At 33.3% G+C, this 21119-nt stretch overlaps 1 protein-coding gene across 1 annotated transcript in view; it reads right to left on the bottom strand.

Annotated features, from left to right (window-relative positions):
* Window positions 1-21119, bottom strand: part of LOC113395519 (bicaudal D-related protein homolog) — a 107027-nt gene that overhangs the window by 26367 nt on the left and 59541 nt on the right. The window contains exon 2 of the mRNA XM_026633114.2: window positions 11276-11416. Within this exon, the coding sequence (XP_026488899.1) occupies window positions 11276-11416 (141 nt within the window). The remainder of the gene's footprint in view (window positions 1-11275; window positions 11417-21119) is intronic.

Below are 21119 nucleotides of genomic sequence, written 5' to 3'. Positions count from 1 at the left end.
TATAATCATGATTACACAAATAGACTTTCGCTATTAGCAAATATCCGAATTTGTATCGCTCCATATAAGCAAATATGCCTTCCTCTGTTGGATAAAAATTACGAGGTAAATACGTTTGTTACAGGCATACATGCAATTAAATATTGCACACGAAGCATGCAAATACGATTTGCATATAACGACATTAAAATAAAAATAAGTTTATTTTTATTGTGTATTATGAAAAATTGTAAATGGCAACTTTTAAGTTGTCAACTGCTGGTGAAAAAAAGTTTATTTTTCTTTGTTCTAAACAAAAATGTCAAGTCAGAATATATACCGGTGAGCTTCTCTGTATACATATATATTATATATAACTCACGGGTTCATTATCATATTTAATACTAATACTAAACTTTTAGCCGAGATGGCCCAGTGGTTAGAATGCGTGCATTTTAATTAAAAACTTTACTTAGTTAAGATTTTATTTTTTGCAATATCTTACTTTAAAAACTATTAGTGGATAAAACTTATACCAGATGACGCAGTGCGTCTTTGAAGTTTTATTATATCCTATTATTATATAAGTAGTTCCGCTTTAAATTTATATTATTTCATGTCAAATGGAAGATGAGAATGTAAGTAATTTCTAGAAACCAGTTATTAGTAGAGGTCTCTAATTAAAATGTTGTGTAAATTTTTCTTACTTTCTGAATTCTTATGAAATTCCAAAACTTCTTACAGAAATATAGCTAAATCTTGAGTTAAAACAGACTTTGAAATTGGCCCGAATGAATCCGCCAACTAATAGTAATAACATTAGAATTGGATCACCTTACAGCTGAACCTAACGCAAAAATTATTATAAAAACATTTTACTCGAAAATACATTTATTTGGTTGTAGGGTTTTTTTGCAAAGCATACCATACACTCATCATGTATCCTATCGCCAAGCAGAAATACTCAGTATTCTTGTTTTCTTGTTTGGAAGATACATGAGCCAATGTAACTACAGGTACAAGGGACATAACATCTTGGCTCCCAATATTGGTGGCGCATTGGTGATATATCTTAAATTATCAACTTCTATGGACAGTGGTGACTACTTTCATTAGGTATTTCATTTGCTAGTTGTTGTCAAAAATAGGACACACAGATATTATGATCTACGAAGGGCATATGCTAATTCCCAAGGTCAGTGGCGCATTGACGTCGTAAGGGCGTATAATATTTCTTACACTAACGATGTCTATTAGTGGCCTATTTGCCAGTCTGCCTACCTATTTTGTATAGAATTGAGAATTGTTTAGTTTTTATTGATTAGCTAAACTAATTAAGTGTATTGAAATGATTTGTGAACGAGGAGTTTTTATCGCAGTAATTAATCGAACAACATTAAAATAAATCGATATTGAAATAGTCTTTGTATTTCCTTTATTAAAAAATTGTTTTCGTAATTGGAAATTTTATTATCACGATCAACTTTCAACGCTTGTGTTCAGTGAATTTAAACAAGACGTTTATAGAAGATTATATCATTGATGTCGTTGTAAAATGATATGTTATTTAGAAAGCATACGTTGAATTATTTTTACATTTAAATTTTATTACTAGAATTGGTGGTTCCAATAAATATAAATTTCGTTTTTTTTTTAAATAATTATCTTTGAAAAGGCAAACGACAAATGGACGTCGTCTTTAAGTCAAATTCAAAAATCTTTATTCAATATAGAATACACTTGCTAATTGATGATCATAAAAACTGGTTCAGAAATAAACACTTCGGACTTCGGATAAACCGAAACGAACCTGAGAAGGCGAAAGAAACTCAGCGGGATTTTTCTTTAATGACATACTTTACAATTATATATACTAAAAAATATATTTTCATCTAAGATTAAGTATCAGTAGAATTAAATGGAATGTGGAGCTACCACTGGTTCGTATTATTGACTCTACCGAGAAGATGAGCAAGAAACTTAGAAGTCAATCTTTTTCTGAAATATCTTTTCTAAATATATCTCTCAAATAAACAATTTATTACACTGGTTTTCTTATCTATCAAATCAAATGCATCATCAAATATATTGCAGTTTGTCGGCAAAAAACCGAATGATGGTAACGTAAACGAGGTTGCGACGAAAAAAGTATTTATATCTAAATTCCGTTCGATGGATCTTAATTTAAAATTAATTACCATTTGTCTTAAAAAAAAATTAAAACCAACACTTGGCTAGATATTTGGTTCTTGGAACTAATTTAACGACAGTCCTTAGCGTGACGGTTAAGTTCAATTTGTCGTCGTTGATATTTACGAAATTTTATTTCTTCAATGAAAATCCGAAGGTCGTATTATTGACAATGGAGGATGTTGAAATCATAAAGCATGTTTAATGGTAGCTGATGTTTCTAATTGATCAATAAAAGTTCAAAATATACTATAATAATTATTATTATTTTTAAAGGCAACAGATTTGTTAATTTGTACACATTTTTTTTATGGCATAGGCTAGCGGACGTGCATATGGGCCACCTGATAGTCAGTGGTCACCACTGCCAATAGACAATGGCGCTGTAAAAAATATTAACCATTCCTTACATCAAGACGTAAATGAATACGTATACGTAAACTCAATGCTCTGTAAAATCTTTAATTAATAGATTAATTCTGTTGTGTAAAAATAATCATTTAGCCAATTAGCCTTTCAGTTATTTAGTTATTATTTAAAAAATATATATATTTAAAACCTTCTCCTCAAAGGGAGAGGATGCCTTAGCCCAGCAGTGAGAAATTTACAGGCTGCTAATGACCATAAACAAGATGTACCTTATTAAATAAAAATACTTCTTTTTAGATATTAAACGTTCAATATATTTTAAAAAGACCGATTTTAGTCACTTTGCCGTTCTCAACGGAGAATAAACTCATAACACGATAAGACGGCAACCGGTGATGACCGGAGAGAGTTCAGGCACAGTCCCGAGTCCTAACAGCTTTACGTGCTCTCCAACCTTCGAGTATACATACATAAACATAAGACTAATTGAATATCTGGATAGTTATGCACACAACTAAAACAAACGGCTCAAATTTATTATCTTGGTGTGAGTGACATCTACCCTTGACACACGCCAAACGTGATACTAATTTACGTGTACGTCGACTTAATGGCCAACCATTGGCCCATAATTTTATCACGCATGATAATATCTAATTCATATAAATATATAATCAAAGTCGTAAACTTCGAAAAGACTATTTTATTATTAATAATGACTAGGAGTTCAAGGAAAATATTTTTTTAATATCGTTTTTAAATTTTGTCGTAGATACACGAAAAATATTTTATTTTAAATGTAAAACAAAATGACACGCGGTAATATTCTACTTAGATTAACTATTATTTCCTAAATTGAATATTACAAATCATTGGTTGAATAATACATGAAGTATTATTCAACCAATGATTTGAACTATCTGTGATAGTAACTCATAATTACAGTCATAATGTCAAAACTAAATATAAGGCGCTTAATCATGTAATAAGTATATATATATTATAAAACAACGTTAAGAGCCGGTGCCGCTGCGGAAAAAGCTAAAGCAAAAAAAAGATCCAAATATTCTTGTCTTATGTCAAATTACTTTTTGTCCCATTTGCTGTCGAAACACTTGGCCCTTGGAGTATTGGTGCAAAAAGCTTCATCAAAAGTATAACAGCCCAGAGGATCTAAATCTAAATATAAGCCCAGAGGATCGGAATTGCGATTCAACGGGGAAATGCTGCTAGCATTCTTGCCACCATTCCACGCGGTCAAGATTAATACAGTAACTATTTTTAATTCATATTTGTATATATTTAAGCACTTAATGTTCTAATAAACAGATAGAATTATATTGCTTAGCAAAGTAACGAACAGCAGGAGTTCAATGCACCCTATGAGATGACCAATGACCGATTATTTTATCCGTGCGAGCCATTACAAAGCACTTTACATATATAACGATTACGTTTATTTTTGGAGAAGCTATTGAGTATATTTATAAACGATTTAAAAATTGATTGAAAGTTACTTTTTTTAAGACATTATTGACCACCACAAGGTAAATGCAACAAAAGTTGGACTTAATGCGTGTTCTCTGCCATCATCTTTAGGTCAAACAGAAAACCATGAAGGTGGTTATTATTAATAATACATAATCACTAATAAAACATATACATACGTACACATATAGTATCTACAAAATAAATATCGACTATACTATTTATAGTAAAACATGAATAATAAATAAATACATTATCGATGTTAATAGAACTGGGGGCTTTCCGACAATATGTGCTCACGCAGACGAGTCTTAAAAGAAAATTTAGAGGTAGCTATTCTTATTTGTTCTATAATCAAGTCAGAGTTAGAGACGAAACCGGAAGTATATTATAAATTCCTTAAAGTTATAATAAAATTTATTACTTATTATAACTTTAAGGAGTATTTTATCTGTATTGCAATGTTATCTGTAATTCAATTCTTTAATAAGAATAGCGTTAATAAGTTCAATTCTTTTTTTTAATATATTTTTTTTTTAATTCCGAACCGGTCTCATCGTCGACCGTGGCCATTTCCTCGTCTTCCTATATAAAAACAAGTAATTGCTAAGGGTTTCCGCTTAACGCTTATCAAGCGAAATGGTCGACAATAGTAATTACTGGGATGTTGTTAGCTAAGGTAGCAGTGTGTGGTCGTGCTTGCGACAGGAAGACGACAAGGTGGTCACGGTACGCAATAATTTTAATACGCACAATCTATCGACCAGCTAAAGTTAATGAATACATTCAGAAACGACGGCAATTACCAATATACGAAAGCATGCCTACAGTTATGACCAATCGAAGAAGATTTACATATTCTAGAGATTTGCAAACTCTGTAATATTATGCACTATATAAAGTTATTGATTAATATATTATAAGGAGAATTAGTGTGACTTTCCGAACGTCATGCGTCAAGCAGTCAGACGTCTTCTAAATTCATTCAATTTTGGCGGGAAGCAGCGCGATATACGGTCAGCCGTATCATTGTTGAATTGTTTTTGTAATAATATTAGCAAACCAGAAATTTATTAAAGTATTTTGGTATTAATTAATTATTATTTTATATTCATGTAATAAATTTATTAATAGTAAATTTAATTTAATTTGTCTTCCACAGTTCGGATACCAACTTCGTCATTTGATACGCCATATTTTCGCGAATCCATTATGAAAATCATAGAAATTGCGTGAATTCAATGACAAGCCTATAAATTTTGTTTTATTTCTCTTGTTTTTGTAAATGACATACGTTTGACGACCTCCGTGGTCGAGCAGTGTGTACATCAGTTTTCATGGGTACGCCACTCCGAGGTCCCGTTTCGATTCCCGGCCGAGTCGATGTAGAAAACGTTCATTAGTTTTCTATGTTGTCTTGGGTCTGGGTGTTTGTGGTACAGTTGTTACTTCTGATTTCCATGACACAAGTGCTTTAGATACTTACATTGGGATCATGTATGTGATGTTGTACAATATATATTTTTTTACATTTATTATTTGTATCGCCTGTTTAAGGTTTCACCCCTTACCAGTGGCGTAGCATAGGTCACTAGCACCCGGTGCGGATTCCAAATTTGCCGCTCTCTTATTTTTGCAATCCATTATAAAAAATTTGGGGCATGGTAAAAAGAGTACTTTTATTGAATAACACTAACATGAAAAGTGAAATTAACATTTTTTGACAGAGAGTAGAAGGTAGAATATCACTTAGAAAAATTACAGAGAAAACGTAATACAATAATGGAGAAATCGTCTACTTCACGAACGCTCTTTTGCGCACGAGTATCATTACAACCTCAACTCCTCAACTGAAAGATTAAAATTTAACTCTTCTAGTCTAGTCAGCAAAGTTTTTGATCACACTTTCAATATCGACTGCATCAGTCAGGTCTTGTTCAATCAACAATATAGCTAGATTAGTTAATGTCAGCGTACTCATCGTAGATCGCAAGTAATTCTTTATCAATTTCAGTTTCGAAAAGCTCCTTTAACAACTAGCATTAGGTACTTATAGCAGTTGTCAAAAATATTCTGAGCATTATGAAAATGTTACGCACGGAGATTTCGAGCTTAGATTCGACAATGAACTCCAATAATTCAAGTGGACCTGCATTAGCTTTGCCTAATTTATCAAGATCTCCAGTAGCAATGGCAAAACTTCGAAGTCGCCCTCGCTCAAGTTCAAACTCCTCCTTGTCAATGTCGGCAGCATGGTCAAGGTTACATTTTCCAGTAACATCCAGTAGTTTTGCTGGTGTAAGTGAAATTGGGGCAACAATCCGCAAGCTTGTTTTTATATCTTGCTTTTTATTCAAAGTCATCGATGCCTTGTGAAACGACGGTCTGTCATTACCGTATTACGGTGAAGTACAAAGAATGCGTAAGGAGACATATTTGATATTTATTTAAAATAACATTGAAACGAAATAAGTTTCCTAAATAATAGTTATTGAGAAAGCTTGCGCTTGCATCACCCATGCATAGAACCTGCATCGGTACCTGGGTATTTGGTAACAACAAAAAAAATGACCAAAAAAACACTGAAAGAAATTAACTTTTCTCTAACTGCACCCTCCGCCCCCCCCCATGCTACGCCACTGCCCCTTACTAAAATGACACTACCCTCTTTTGTTTCTACAAACTAGGCAAATGTTACACATAAGTTGCGCGTATTGTAACTTGTGGTGTACTAATCTATGGCTGTTGATTTGGGTGTCAAGGTCAATCTGTTTAATTTTTATCGTTTTGACTTTATCCACTCACTATAATACTAATTTTAGTAGGAAAGCATATTAATAGAAGGCAAATACTTTGTGTATAAATTGATTTTAATCTCATTTCAAAAAACATCATTAATATATAAGGATTAAAAACAAAACAAGAATAGATTAATAAGTAATAAAAAACGTAGAGTTGATTTCCGTGCGTAATATAAATATTTATTGTATAACATGATAGACGAAAATGAGTTAACATAAGTCTGTATATTATTGTATAACGTTAGTTGAATCGCTGCTACTTGAATTATAATACATTATTATAATATTATTAAGTTTGCCTTAATAGCATTTCATTATTAACAAGTAAAATTGTTACGTAATCTAATAAAATTAAAATTTATTTCGTCGTCGGTTCATAAGTGGTCTTTGTAATTAGTCCATGTAGGCGTGAACGACCTTGACGTTTTCACTTGTATTGAAGTAGCTCCTGTAAATTACATGGAATAACTGTTTGTTGTAGCGCTGACGTCAAGACAACTGATGTTTTATTATTAACGTTTACTTTACGCCCTTCCCTAATATGCCATTATGTTCAAGTTTTTATTAGTGGAATATTTTATTGCGTTTAATTTGCGTCTGGATCGTTACCATATCTTCTACCCTCTAAAAGCAATATTTATGTGATAATAGTTAAGAGGTGAATTTACGTAATTGACCTTGCTCGATTGGGCGTTACTGATAAATATACCCTGTGCTCTGTAATGTGGAGAAAAGTGTCACAGGTCCGTTCAACGCAAAGTCTCGTCCGATTTACTAAACGTAAATGCGGGTTGCATCGCAATATGCGCGTATCTATTACATAAAAAAGTTATTAAAAATATTTGAATAGATATTCTGCAAAAATAAGCCGAAGGTTCCTTCAGTGCTGTTTTAATTAATATACTATGGTGTAAAAAAGAAAAAAACTTTTTAAGAAAGCTTAGAAAAAAGCTAATAAAAATGTAATAACTTGGAATATGTATTTCCATTCCTTCAAATATATTTTTTTTAACCAATGGTAATATATGCCTATCCTCTTTTATATATTAATAGCGTAAGCTGACTTTTGTCCCAGTGATTATGGGAATTATTACATAATAACAAATAAAATTGTTTTTAAAAATCTAGTGTGAATAAAAACACAAACAAAACAATAACAAAAAATACGTTTAAATAAAGTTATATAAAATCGTGTATAATAGAAAGAGAAAGAGGGGGAAAGGTCACGGGGAGGGGGCATAACCCCTTTTACCTTAAGTGACGATTTTGTGCCAGTACGCTCCATTGTAAGCCGCGTTAAAGAATTTCGTTCCAATATACAAATGAAACCCTTAGATACAGTATACATTGGCTATCCAATTCCAAATAATCCACAATTGTTTAAGGACTTGTGCTAAAACGATTAGCCTAACCCGGATCAATGTAAAGCAGATTAAAGCGGCGAAAAATGTCTTTAAGTAGTAAGGTTTCGGGGTAAACGAGCTGTCTAAAGGAAAGACTAAAGGTGGCACAAAACGTGACGACTGACAAGTCTATATTTAAATAGCTGCTGCAAATTAAATAATCGATAGACGTTATACGCAACTACGCGGCTTGTTCATTATGACGAGCCAATTGGCGCGTATTTATCCGCGTTGAACGTAACCACACCTAAATAATAGTTAAAAGCTTTTATTACAGTGTTTGTTTGTCAGTTTGTTTAGGATAAATCTTACAAATTGTATTAGAATTACTAATTATCTTATCCTACGGAGTAAATTTTTTTTTATGTTTATTCGGTTTCGATGGCAATTCATCCACCATAACCCATTGGAGCAGCGTGGTGAAATTTTCTTAAAGGGAGAGGAGGCCTTTGTCAAGCAGTGGACCATTTACAGACATTCAACATTGAATCCAGACGAAGGATCTCTTCAACGGTCAGCCGAAACGATAAATTTATGTATATAAACTCGTTCTTTTACTAATTAAATGTTTTATGCAATGAATGCAGTTCATTCATTTTTAACAATGAAATAGATATCACGAGAGTTGACAATACCGTGCATGGACCTTGACTTACTTCGCAGAACACCGTCCAATGTTAAACTAAACTACCAAATAAATGATAAACTCAACAATGCAATAAGGTCATGTCATTTTTATTCAGTTAATGTAAATGATTCTTATTGAATTATTATTTATAATATTTGTAGGTGGACGGGCCAATGATCCACCTGATCCCCACTGCCTATAGAAATTGGCGTTGTAAGAAATATTAAGTACTCCTTACATCGCCAATACGCCACCAATCTTTCGAGCTGATATGTTACGTTCCTGAGTTTCTTTCGCCAGTTCTTCTCAGGTCAGGATATATTCTTTTCCGATCCGGTGATAGTATTTAATTTGACTATCAATAAGTAAGTGTAACACTTCCATATTGAATAAAGGAATTTGAGTTAGAGTGCCAATTATACTGGCTCAAACACCCTCCAAATCAAACAAATATACTAAGTATTGTAGTTATGTGTGGGTAGTACTTACGCAGACAGGCTTGCACAAAGTCATACCATCGATTAAATATAGGGCATGTATACAAACAAACAAACGCGCAAACAAAATTGTACTTTTTATTCTGACTCTCAATTCGTTGAAGGTAAATCCGACGAAACCGGTAAGAGTTAAGGCGCTAATGGCCCTGTGTGGGGTGTTTGCCCACAGCCTTGAGATCTAACTATTAAGGCAGTCAACGGCGATCATATTAGGTCATAAGATAATATTGCCAGAATTATTGGCAATTTAGCCTCGACGTAATGGCCGATGTAGATTAGGATAGTTAATATAATGATTACAAGTTGTGCCAAACTTATGTTTCTTAATAAAATTTACATATAAAATCGATTCCTTTTAAAAAGTTTTCAATATTTTCACATGGACAGGTCCACTATTGCAACCGCATTTAAAACGATTACATTGAGCTGAAATTTAGACAGGCTTTTACGTAACCATACATGTTAACTGTTACGGCTCATCAGTCTAACTCCTCAAATAACAGATACGTATACAATACTAGTACTAGTTTTGTGAGTGGGAGGGGGGTAGGTATTAAGAACCTTAAGCACTGTTCTGTACAGCTTAACCGATGATTTCGGGTTGAAACCCAGGCAGGCACCACTGAATTTTCATGTGCTTAATATGTATTTATAATTCATTTCGTGCTCGGCGGTGAAGGAAAACATCGTGAGGAAACCTGCATGTGTCTAATTGCAACGAAATTCTGCTACATGTGTATTCCACCAACCATTCCACCAAGCATTGGAGCAGCGTGGTGGAATATGCTTCAAACCTTCTCCACAAGGGAGAGGAGGCCTTAGCCCAGCAGTGGGAAATTTACAGGCTGCTAATGTAATGTAATGTAATCTAACTTACAAGAGCGCAGGCAAGAGGCGAGGAGATTAAATAACTTTGAGTAAGCCCGTCTGGGTAGGAAACTATTCATTATAATCTGGTATAATCAGGTTTTATTTATTTTAGATCTCACGATATACCGAAATTCCGTAAAAATACGAGACATTAAAATATTACGCAAACAACTAAAAAAACCGGAAACATTCTGTAATATTTAACCAGAATATTGTAAAAAGGTCAGCCGGTAATACAATAGTATTCATACGTATTACCTATATACATTCAATCTATACTTTAAAACAATAATTTCCGCCCTCGGCTTCGCCCAAGTGTCGCAAATATTAGGTTTTTTTTTTATAATCAATCTGTATACGAAATCAATTCAGATCCGTTCAGCCTTTCTAACGTTATTAACAAACATTCAAGCAGCCCCATGTTGTATTTATAATATTACATGAATAATTAGTAATAAACTTTACATAAATGCATAAAGTATAAAAAAAGTCGAAATAAGGAAAACTAATATATATGTAAAATAGATAAGAATTGTTAGAAGCATTCTATCATTAGAAGTAATTATAATTTATTTAGTTCTTGAGATACCTATTACAGTCAAAAAGTGCAAACATAGGCATCTATTCCCTCACTTTCATAATCTTTACTTGGTGGTAGGGCTTTGTGTAAGCCCGTCTAGGTTGGTACCACCCACTCATCAGAAATTTTACCGTCAAACAGCAGCACTCAGTATTGTGTTTCGGTTTCAATGGTAAGCCAGTGTAATTACGGGCAAAAGGGTCATTGTATCTTAGTTCCCAAGGTTGGTGGTACATTGGTGATGTAAGGAACGGTTAATATTTCTAACAGCGCCATTACCTATAGGCTGTGGTGACCACTTACCATCAGGTGGTCCATTTAGTCGTTTGTCTACATATATCATAAAAAACCGATGGTACAGCAAATCGACAAGACTCGAGAGAAGGGCTCAAGAAGGCTTTTCGTTTGACTCGTTAAAAATATTAACAAAAAAATAAAATATTACTGTTAATAAAATCAACATTAGTTACCTGTTTAACTGAAGTGTCCCTGGTGCCGATCTTAGCAGTGAGCTCCTTAATGTCATTCTGTAATTCCAACAGCCTGGCTTCGTATTCCCCCTGCTCGGTGTCCAGTCGGCGTCGAAGGAGGTGTTTCTCTTGCTCCAACGCCTAGAGACAAAAAGAAATGGTATAATTATAATAATCATTACATTATTTTAATACAGATACACGAAGAAAAATATATATTAATATTATAAATGCGACAGTAACTCTGTCTGTCTGGGTAGGTGCCACCCACTCATCAGATATTCTACCGCTAATCAGCAGTACCCAGTATTGTTGTGTTCCGGTTTGAAGGGTGAGTGAGTCAGTGTAACTTCAGGCTCAAGGGACATAACATGTTATTTCTGATGTAAGGAATAGTTAATATTTCTTACAGCGCCATTGTCTGTGGGCGGGCGTAATAGTAATTTTCTCTTGAGCTCCCTCCCGCCTCTGAATCTGTCTCAAAAGTTCTGAAAGTGTTTTTCCTGGGGGCCAATTGTACTTATAACGATAATCAAAATTATAAGCAGATTTTATTCCGATATAACTTCGACTATTACTCAAAAAAATAACCTAAGCTTAATCCTTACAGAGACAACAATACGTCACGATTTGATATCAATAAATTGTCCATTTGTACACAGAATGGGGGGAATAAGTACAATAGCTATAAGTATTTTGTTTCGTAAACTTTTACGTATAAATTTAAAAAAAAAGTTCGGTTCGGTTGTAGTATGTTTACAGATGTGTATAATATATACATAGATATAGAAAAACATAGAGATGAAGAAAATATTATATTACAGTTATAAATAGTAATGTTTTAAACGATAACACTAATATATCGAACGCAATTACAAAACTCTTGTCTCAGTATATTGTTGTTTCATTGAATCCTGTGCACCTGTGCAAATTGTGCCGGGACAAAGTAAACTGTAGTTTATTGACTTATAGAGAAACAATTGGGCCGTGCGTCAGTAATTATATTCAATATGCTCAAAGAACAATAGCCTTTATTTTGATATAATTAAAGAACAGAATTCCAATTTTTATTCATTATATAAATTGCAGGTGTTTAAATAAGAAAATGTCATAAGCGACCGTGCCGTATAAATAAAAAATGCTTAACATGCAACTTAAATTTCCAAATAATTTATAACGAAGATGATACCTACCGTTTATACTTATTTTGACAAGAGACATATTTTTTTAAAAATAAACTTGGTGTCTTTTATTACAATAGGGATTATTATTATCAAATCAAATTGCTTTATTCAATAGAAGCATTACACTTACTTATTGATAAACTTACTTTATGGTCAAATCCATATCACATATATCGTAAGAATACAAACTAAGTTTATGTATATTAGTATATTTCAATGGCTGAAGGAGTAAAGATAAACAAAGTTTAGATACATTTTTTTTTGCGTTTGTAATAAATTTACAAAATGAAAATTTAAATAAAATTAATAACATCGCATCTGACTGTAACAGATAGCATAATGACTGCATTAACTGTATCCAATGGGAGTAAAAAAATAATCGCGAATCAAATGCGCGATCTAAGCATCACATTTGAGTAAAAAATTGAATTTCCTGCCTGACAAATTGCGATCAACAATTTCATTGTTCAACTCTTATCGCTTTCAAGATCCGCTGATAAAGAAAGTTTGTGACATGACATTAGAAATCATTGTGGTAACAGGGTCGGTAGTGTTCGGGTATTAAGGTGTTCTGACCTTTATTTGTATAGGAAGAAAAGCTATGAATACACGTGGTATGATGGCCCAGATAGGAGATCATGTAGACCATGGCATGTGAACACTTGAACCATAAAGTCATCGCTGATAAGTGGGCCGTTTTCACAATTCTTCTAATTGAACAATGGCAACCTCTGCTTCCGATGTAACGCGCAATTCCTTTGTTTTACGTATTTTGTCACAGGGGACGGAGTACTTTGCTACAAGAGTTAATTTTGAACTCTGTGATTTTGAATTGTGAATAAGCAGATCGTTATCTCTTTTAAGTAGAAAAATATTCTGTTTATAGTAATCAAAAAAATGTACACGGAAATTATATTATTTCAGGATATCAATTATGTAACACTACGTACGCTTTGGTCACTGGACTTTTAAATTAAATTTATAGCACACAAGCCTTCGCCCTTTTTATACTACCTCGAGTAAAAAACAAAAGTAGCCTATGACGTTCTCCGGAACTCAAACTATCAACATACCATAACATAAAAACATAACATAATCAGCCTGTAAATTTCCCACTGCTGGGCTAAGGCCTCCTCTCCCGTTGAGGAGAAGGTATGGAGCATATTCCACCACGCTGCTCCAATGCGGGTTGGTGGAATACACATGTGGCAGAATTTCGTTGAAATTAGACACATGCAGGTTTCCTCACGATGTTTTCCTTCACCGCCGAGCACGAGATGAATTATAAACACAAATTAAGCACATGAAAATTCAGTGGTGCCTGCCTGGGTTTGAACCCGAAATCATCGGTTAAGATGCACGCGTTCTAACCACTGGGCCATCTCGGCTCATACATACCATATTTCATCCAATTCAGTTCAGCAGTTTAAGCGTGAATCAATAAAAGATAGAGTTACTTTCGCATTTATAATATTAGTAAAGATGTTTCAATGGTAACGCGTTGTCCGCAACGAGATCTAAGATGTTACGCCTGCACTTGCTCATCCACTATTCAAATCCCAACAAATTGCATCAACTTAATAGAAACAAACTCGAAATCTTCGTAATAGAAACATGATATTATCACGTTTTACGTGTGTTGTGTTTTGTGTGTGTGTGTTTATAGAGATGGTTTTTGAAACCAGAAAAAAGCACCTAAGCGTTCATTCACTGGTTACGAGAAATATACACAGTTATGAAATTACACCGTGAGAAACCGATCTAACTTCCAATATATTTTTACACATATCCGCCGGTAAACGTTGTCACTATTGCAGTATTGCAGATATGTATACTTTGTTTTACACCACAGTCTAATGTAGAAAATTTACTTAGGACTTAAAAATATTATTCAATGAGCGGAGTTATGGCTAAATGTCTTCTAAAGGTCCAAAAATTATATTTATTGGTATATTATATTTTATAGTAGCATATTGTCACGATACGAATAATAAATTAAAAGAAATTGTATATAGAAATTATCGAGATGATCATTATTAATTTAAGTTAGGTACACTTCAACTTAGGGAACAGTGTGAGTTTCATTAAAATCGGTCCAGTAGTTTCAGAGATATAGGTAAATTACTCGTAAGAAAATATAGAAGTCGGTTTAATTTTTTATGAATTACAATTAATTATTGTAGTATAGACATAACTATACTAAATAGTACCTAGGTAACTGACTTCTATCATCGGTCGGATTATCCGATTAGCAGACTACATCAGTCTTCTCTGATCTTCCTGTACTGTTCTCCGTTTGTTTCATAAAAAAAAAACTTTTCCCAATTGTTGTTTATTCCGAGTTAAATGACTCGGTAGGGCTTTGTCTGGATACGTCAATTATGCTACCGGTAAACAGCACTATTTAGTATCGTTGTTTTCCAGTTTGAAAGGGGTGTAATTTCAGGCACGAGGTACATTTACAATAAATTCTTAGTTCCCAAGGTTGGTGTATTGGCGATACAAGAAATGGTTAATAAATAAGCCAATGTCAATGGGCAGTGGTAACCACTTACCACTAGATGGCTCATTGGCCAGTCCACTTCTAAATATAGTAAACAATGTGTGTCTTAATTATGCGCGCGAGAAGTTCTACTTCTTCAGCGTAATTAAAAATATATCTAAATTAATTATAATACAAATGTACTTATTAATAAAATAATAGTCATTATTATTATTATAATAAATGAAATTTCTTCTTTTTTAACAGTTACAATGTTCAGAATATAAATTCGTAATAAAATAAACATTGTAAAATAAGATAACGTGAAGTTGTCTATTTCGAGCGACTTGTAGTCTTCGGCCGGTGCGCGCACGCATCATTAAAATTCACATCATTTTTCATAACGAGCCAAAAGAAATAACTAACCTTAAAAATTTAAGATTATCGTAGAATAAAATTTAGTTACATGTAACTATGTACTATAGTTATTTTAAAGTAAACAGAATAAATTACAAAGGAAATATTTTTATATTAAACTTTATGACATGAAACGAGTACTAAATTATAGTACGACACAAATTAGAAAGATGTAAATCTTTATTACTATTTTTTACGTGTCAAGTCAAAGTCAAAAATCTTTATTCAATACAGAAGTGTTACACTTTTTTTTATGGCATTGGTTGGGGGACGAGCATATGAGCCACCTGATGGTAAGTGGTCACCACCCAGAGTCAAAGGCGCTGTAAGAAATATTAACCATTCCTTACATCACCTATGCGCCACCAACCATGGGAACTAAGATGTTATGTCCCTTGTGCCTGTGATTACACTGGCTCACTCACCCTTCTAACCGGAACACAACAATACAGAGAGTACTGTTATTTGGCGGTAGAATATCTGATGAGTATGTGGTAGCTACCCAGACGGGATTGCACAAAGCCCTACCACCAAGTTAACTTGCACTGTTTACAGATTCCGTTTTCTTAACGTATGTGGCTACCGTATTATTTGTAATACGCAAATGATTTTGATAGCCGCTTATGATGTGAAAGGAAAACTTTAAGGACAGATTTAATTGAGACAATCACTGAATGTTATCGACAGTCGTCCGTTCTTGGTACATAATTTACTTCAATATTAGTCAATTTGAGACTGTGTGCGTGCGTAGTTCGGATGTGTGGATTAATTCTACAACCTGTATATTGTTTTTGTTTGTATTTAATGAGTTTCGTGTCATCAGATTTAGGTGATACTTTGTATTTCACAAATTTTGTTGATATTAACGGCGATTCTTTGAATATAATAACTCTATAGTCGAAACCTCTATGGACTATTTTACGAGTTATTACAAATGATCAATATCTTTTGACAATTTCTAGTCATAGGTCAATTTTTTTGTGACTTAACAGTTATTTTTATAAATACCGATGTAACGAGACCCGCAGTCAGAATGCTTGTATCTGGGCTAAAGATTGCGGGTTACAATCCCAGCAAGAACCGAAAAATATCGCGAGCTAACCTTTATGGATCGAAAGAAATTCTGCCACATCTCTTGGTGGTAGGGCTTTGTGCAAGCCCGTCTGGGTAGGTACCACCCACTCATCAGATAGTCTACCGCCAAATAACAGTACTCTCTGTATTGTTGTGTTCCGGTTAGAAGGGTGAGTGAGCCAGTGTAATCACAGGCACAAGGGGCATAACATCTTAGTTCCCAAGGTTGGTGGCGCATACGTGGATGTAATGAATGGTTAATATTTCTTACACCGCCTTTGTCTATGGGCGCTGGTGACCACTTACCATCAAGTGGCTCATATGCTCGTCCGCCAAACAATGCCATAAAAAAAAGAAAAAAGCCGTCAACCGCATTGAAACAGCATGGTAATCAGCTCTAAGCTCTATTCAAGAGGAGAGATGAGCTTTGCCTTACAGTGTTATTATAATTGGCTATTAGTATACCATTATTTAAAAAAAAAAAGAAAGTTGCATCAATCGGATATATTAATTCCATTTTCTGATTTGAATAATTTCATTCATGTATGTCATACAATTAAAAAAAAATCGTAACGCAAGATTTATAATGAACATAATATAATTTAAACACAAATATCTGACTCTATGTATTAATAACATAGATGAGTCACGAAGGCTCATCACGAACGAATCAAGAGTCGATTAGGATGCGCAAGCGCATAGCGCTGCGTGCGCAAGACTCCAGGTAGACTACGATTGCCTAATATAGATACAGGGACGAATGGACATTGCAATTAATTATATTTATATTTATTTTCATTATTGTAAAGTGATAAAATAAATATTCAATATATTTGTTAAAAATAAAATTTGATTTTTAAACTATATATCCAATTTTATATTTACTTCAATCTAAGCTTAAAATGTTCTTATAAGAACACCTGAAATACATTTCTATGTACAATACTAACGACTCTCCCTGGCTTCACACGAATAATGTACTTTCGACCAGTCATTATTTTTAGACTTGTATCATTAGTTCCTGTGATTACAGACCTTACACACAAACGAATAAATTTTACCTGTTTATAATATATAAAAAAAAAAACTTTAATTGTAAATATTATAACAAATTGTATTCATTATATATATATAATTGTACACGATATTAGTGCGGGCCGTGCGTGTAACGCGAACAGCATATTAATTCGGCTACTTATATGAGCTCTAACGCGCTCCGCTTTCACTTGGTTTGATATGCACTGCACTGACATGCGGTTAAGCTAAATTAGCATATATTTTAAATTGTTCATGATAATTCTTATGAGGGTAACACCATAGTGGCATTATCGTAGATTTACATATATATCCATACATATAATTGTCTTCTTAGTGTAGCATCGAACCGTTTTTTTTAATTTTATTTCAATATCTCAATCTTATTCAACTTAACTTCTACTAAAGGTAATAGTGCCTCCCATGCTTAGGCACGTAAAGCGTTTATATACAAGATGGTCGCGTTTATAATAAAATCCTGCGGATGCTTTTAGTTTTGCGAGTTAATAAATTTAAATCTTATGTTGAGAAAACATCAATAAATAATGAATCCCCATAGTTTTTCGAAATTCGATCATGTCCTTTAATCGTATTTAACTGACGTAACTTTGTGTTTCAGATGTTGGAAAACAGTAAGTATCTGAGTTTCTTGCCGGTTCTTTTCAGTAGAATCTACATTCCGAACCAGTGGTAGCTTGACGTTTAATAAAATTCTACGAAATGATGCAAAAGTGCTTATGGAAGCCTACTTGAATAAAGTAGATTTTGATTTTATCACTTCACATAAGATTATGAGGTGATGAAAAAAGCGTGGAATTAATTTTCGTTGATTTTCATACAAGATATATAGTATTTTAATTGTACTTCATTAACAAACGTGTGTAATTTAACTGGTCGAAAGCCTAATGAGTATCTTGGCGGTTCTTCTCGTTAGTATCATCAAGTACATTACGAAACGAAACGAGGAACCTTTTAATTTGATCATGTAATGACCATTTAGAGGTGCTTGGAAGAACCTACTTGAATACAATTTATTTAAATTTTATTTTTAGAAGTTAATAACAACACTTGTCAATAACCTTTACCTGTAAGGCTCTAGGTCTTCCTAACCGGTTTCAATGATATCATTATGTATTAAATCTCACGAACCACAGATAAAAGACTGTATTAGAAGTGGCACATCATTAATATTTTACGTTTAAATAACCTTGATAAATAACGATTTGATGTATCCTACTAGAACATTAAATATGTTTATTTTTTTAAATCATTAGTTGAGGAGTTACTTTATTAATTAAATTTATTAACCAACAGCACATCATCACACAGGACATAGGGCAGAGGACATAGGACAGAGTACACTCCTGTTAAAAACGGCTCTATAACTACAGCCATCTCTAACAGATGATCTTTACGACACAAATAAAAAAAAATAAAAACGTACTCATTTAATCCACAAACAAATAATCATAAAATTTGAATTGAAACATTAAAATAGCAACATTGCTATCGAAAATTGAGAATAACTATTTATGTATTTTGAATTTTCCCCTGATGCCATTTCCCGTGTTTAGTGTTCTGCGTTGTAGTCGATGTTGCCAATGATTTTAACTTGTTAATGTAACCTTTCCAGTATCCGTGATGCACGCCATGACATAATCGATGATTTGACATGCGAATATTTATTTGTCTTATATTTATTTTATGATAAACCAGTTGTCAACGCCAACGGCTTCGCTCGCGTTTTACGGGTTAGTCGTCAGATGTTAGGTGTAAAAGTAGCCTATCCTTCAATTTAGGTTCACTGGTTCGGACGTGATAAAGCAACAGACGGATAGATAGACTTACAGACAGAGTTACTTTCGCATTTATAATATAACCTGATGTATGTGTCTGAAGTTGCTTTTTTGAAAAAACATATTTTCTTTAAAAGCAAAGTAATGTATCATGTATACATATGATAGACCAGGTCATAACAGTTATCAGAAAAAAAAAAACTATGTCATGTATTTTAAAAATTATGACCATTTAAAAAACCTGGCCTATCACCCAGTACCGGCTTGACGTCGCATTCCGGGACAGCCCTGTATACATAAGAGTTATTTACATTAGGGCTTAAGTACAAATAATAATTCCGCTGCAGCAATACTTAGTATTGATGTATTGCGGTTTGAAAAGCGAGTGAGTTGGTATAACTACAGGCACAAGGCACATCTTAGCTCAAAGCGTTCGTAGTGTTGTATTTCTAACAATACAGCGAGCGGTATTAACGTACTAGGTGATCTTATATGCCTACCTATAGTGTGCCTGCATAAATTTAATTAAAAATAATACTTAAATACGGCCAGGCTTCCGTCCTGTGTACCTTGATAATATTAAAACAGTTTAAACATTTTGTACATAGTTTACGATGCATTGTGTTGCAATATACTTTCGTTGAGATGAGATTTCGCGTCCCAAATTCATTGTAATGTTCTTAATTGTATCCAAAATTAAGGTTAAACGCGATTACCATCTTCTAACCATTCAAAACGTCCATCATAAGTGACGAGCGTTAAGAAATATTTATTATACTAATTATATTAATATATAATTTAAAATAACTTACTTTTGATACCATACGTAAGCATAAGATTTACTAAATACACGAGTAGTCTTCTCTCGAGAGTTGTCTGAAAACTTCTGTTTCATCTGTATCAGATATTTTTGGTCACCTTCGCTTCTCAGATGCTTTATTTTTCATAATCATCATTTAATTCTTTGATAAAATTTATATATTTACATAAGACTGCCAAAGTTGGGATTCCTTCGCAATAATTTTACACGCACACTAGTAAAGTGGTATGACGTTTGGCGAGTTTCACGCAGGTCATGCACACTAACATGATAAAGTTGGCTCGTTTATTCTAATTATTTTTAGTGCGACACTCTACCTAAATGTATAAAAAATCTAAGCTTTTACTATAAATACGAACATTTTCGATGTTCACATATTAATATAAATTTTTGCTAGTGATACTTTTTATGGGGCGGTAAGCCGTTCGTTACGTAACGTGTTACGGCGCCAGTGTGTCTGGCTTCCCTTTCTCTTAAGCCTACGGCAGCGGTAGGCAGGCTCATCCCCTCTCACTCTAACCCACAGCGCTAGCCATATCATAATGATTTACTATCGAATACTATAGCAATAAACTACGAGTATGTTGCAGTAAATTTGAGACTTATTAACTCAGAAATACTGTCATATAACGTACATTACATACATTTAAAAATAATTCGAATGAGGAACAGGAAAAACAAAAGAAATAGAGAAGAAAAAATATTGACGCGGAACAGTAATGTAACTACACTAAAATTTCAATTTAAAATAAACATAATACGTTATATTTATTGTGTCAATTATACACTTTAAGCAAACATATTTAGCACGTAGAAATGCCAAATAAAGTATACATACATTGTTTCTTTAATTAATTTATTTAAATGTACACATTATGCAATGGCAGACGCTATACAGCCAAATATATAATTATCTTCCAGTTAACATTAACTTGATTAAAACATACAAACACATTTTGTATCTTAAAACATCAGTATCGTAATACCGTGTCAATGAAGTCAGTAAACAAAAAACAAAGACACAACGTAAGAAGCA

The sequence above is a fragment of the Vanessa tameamea genome, chromosome 21 (genome assembly GCF_037043105.1).
Source record: "Vanessa tameamea isolate UH-Manoa-2023 chromosome 21, ilVanTame1 primary haplotype, whole genome shotgun sequence".
Classification (NCBI taxonomy): Eukaryota; Metazoa; Arthropoda; class Insecta; order Lepidoptera; family Nymphalidae; genus Vanessa; species Vanessa tameamea.
Note: the sequence above shows the minus strand (reverse complement) of the source record. Positions and strands in the feature narration are given on the sequence as shown.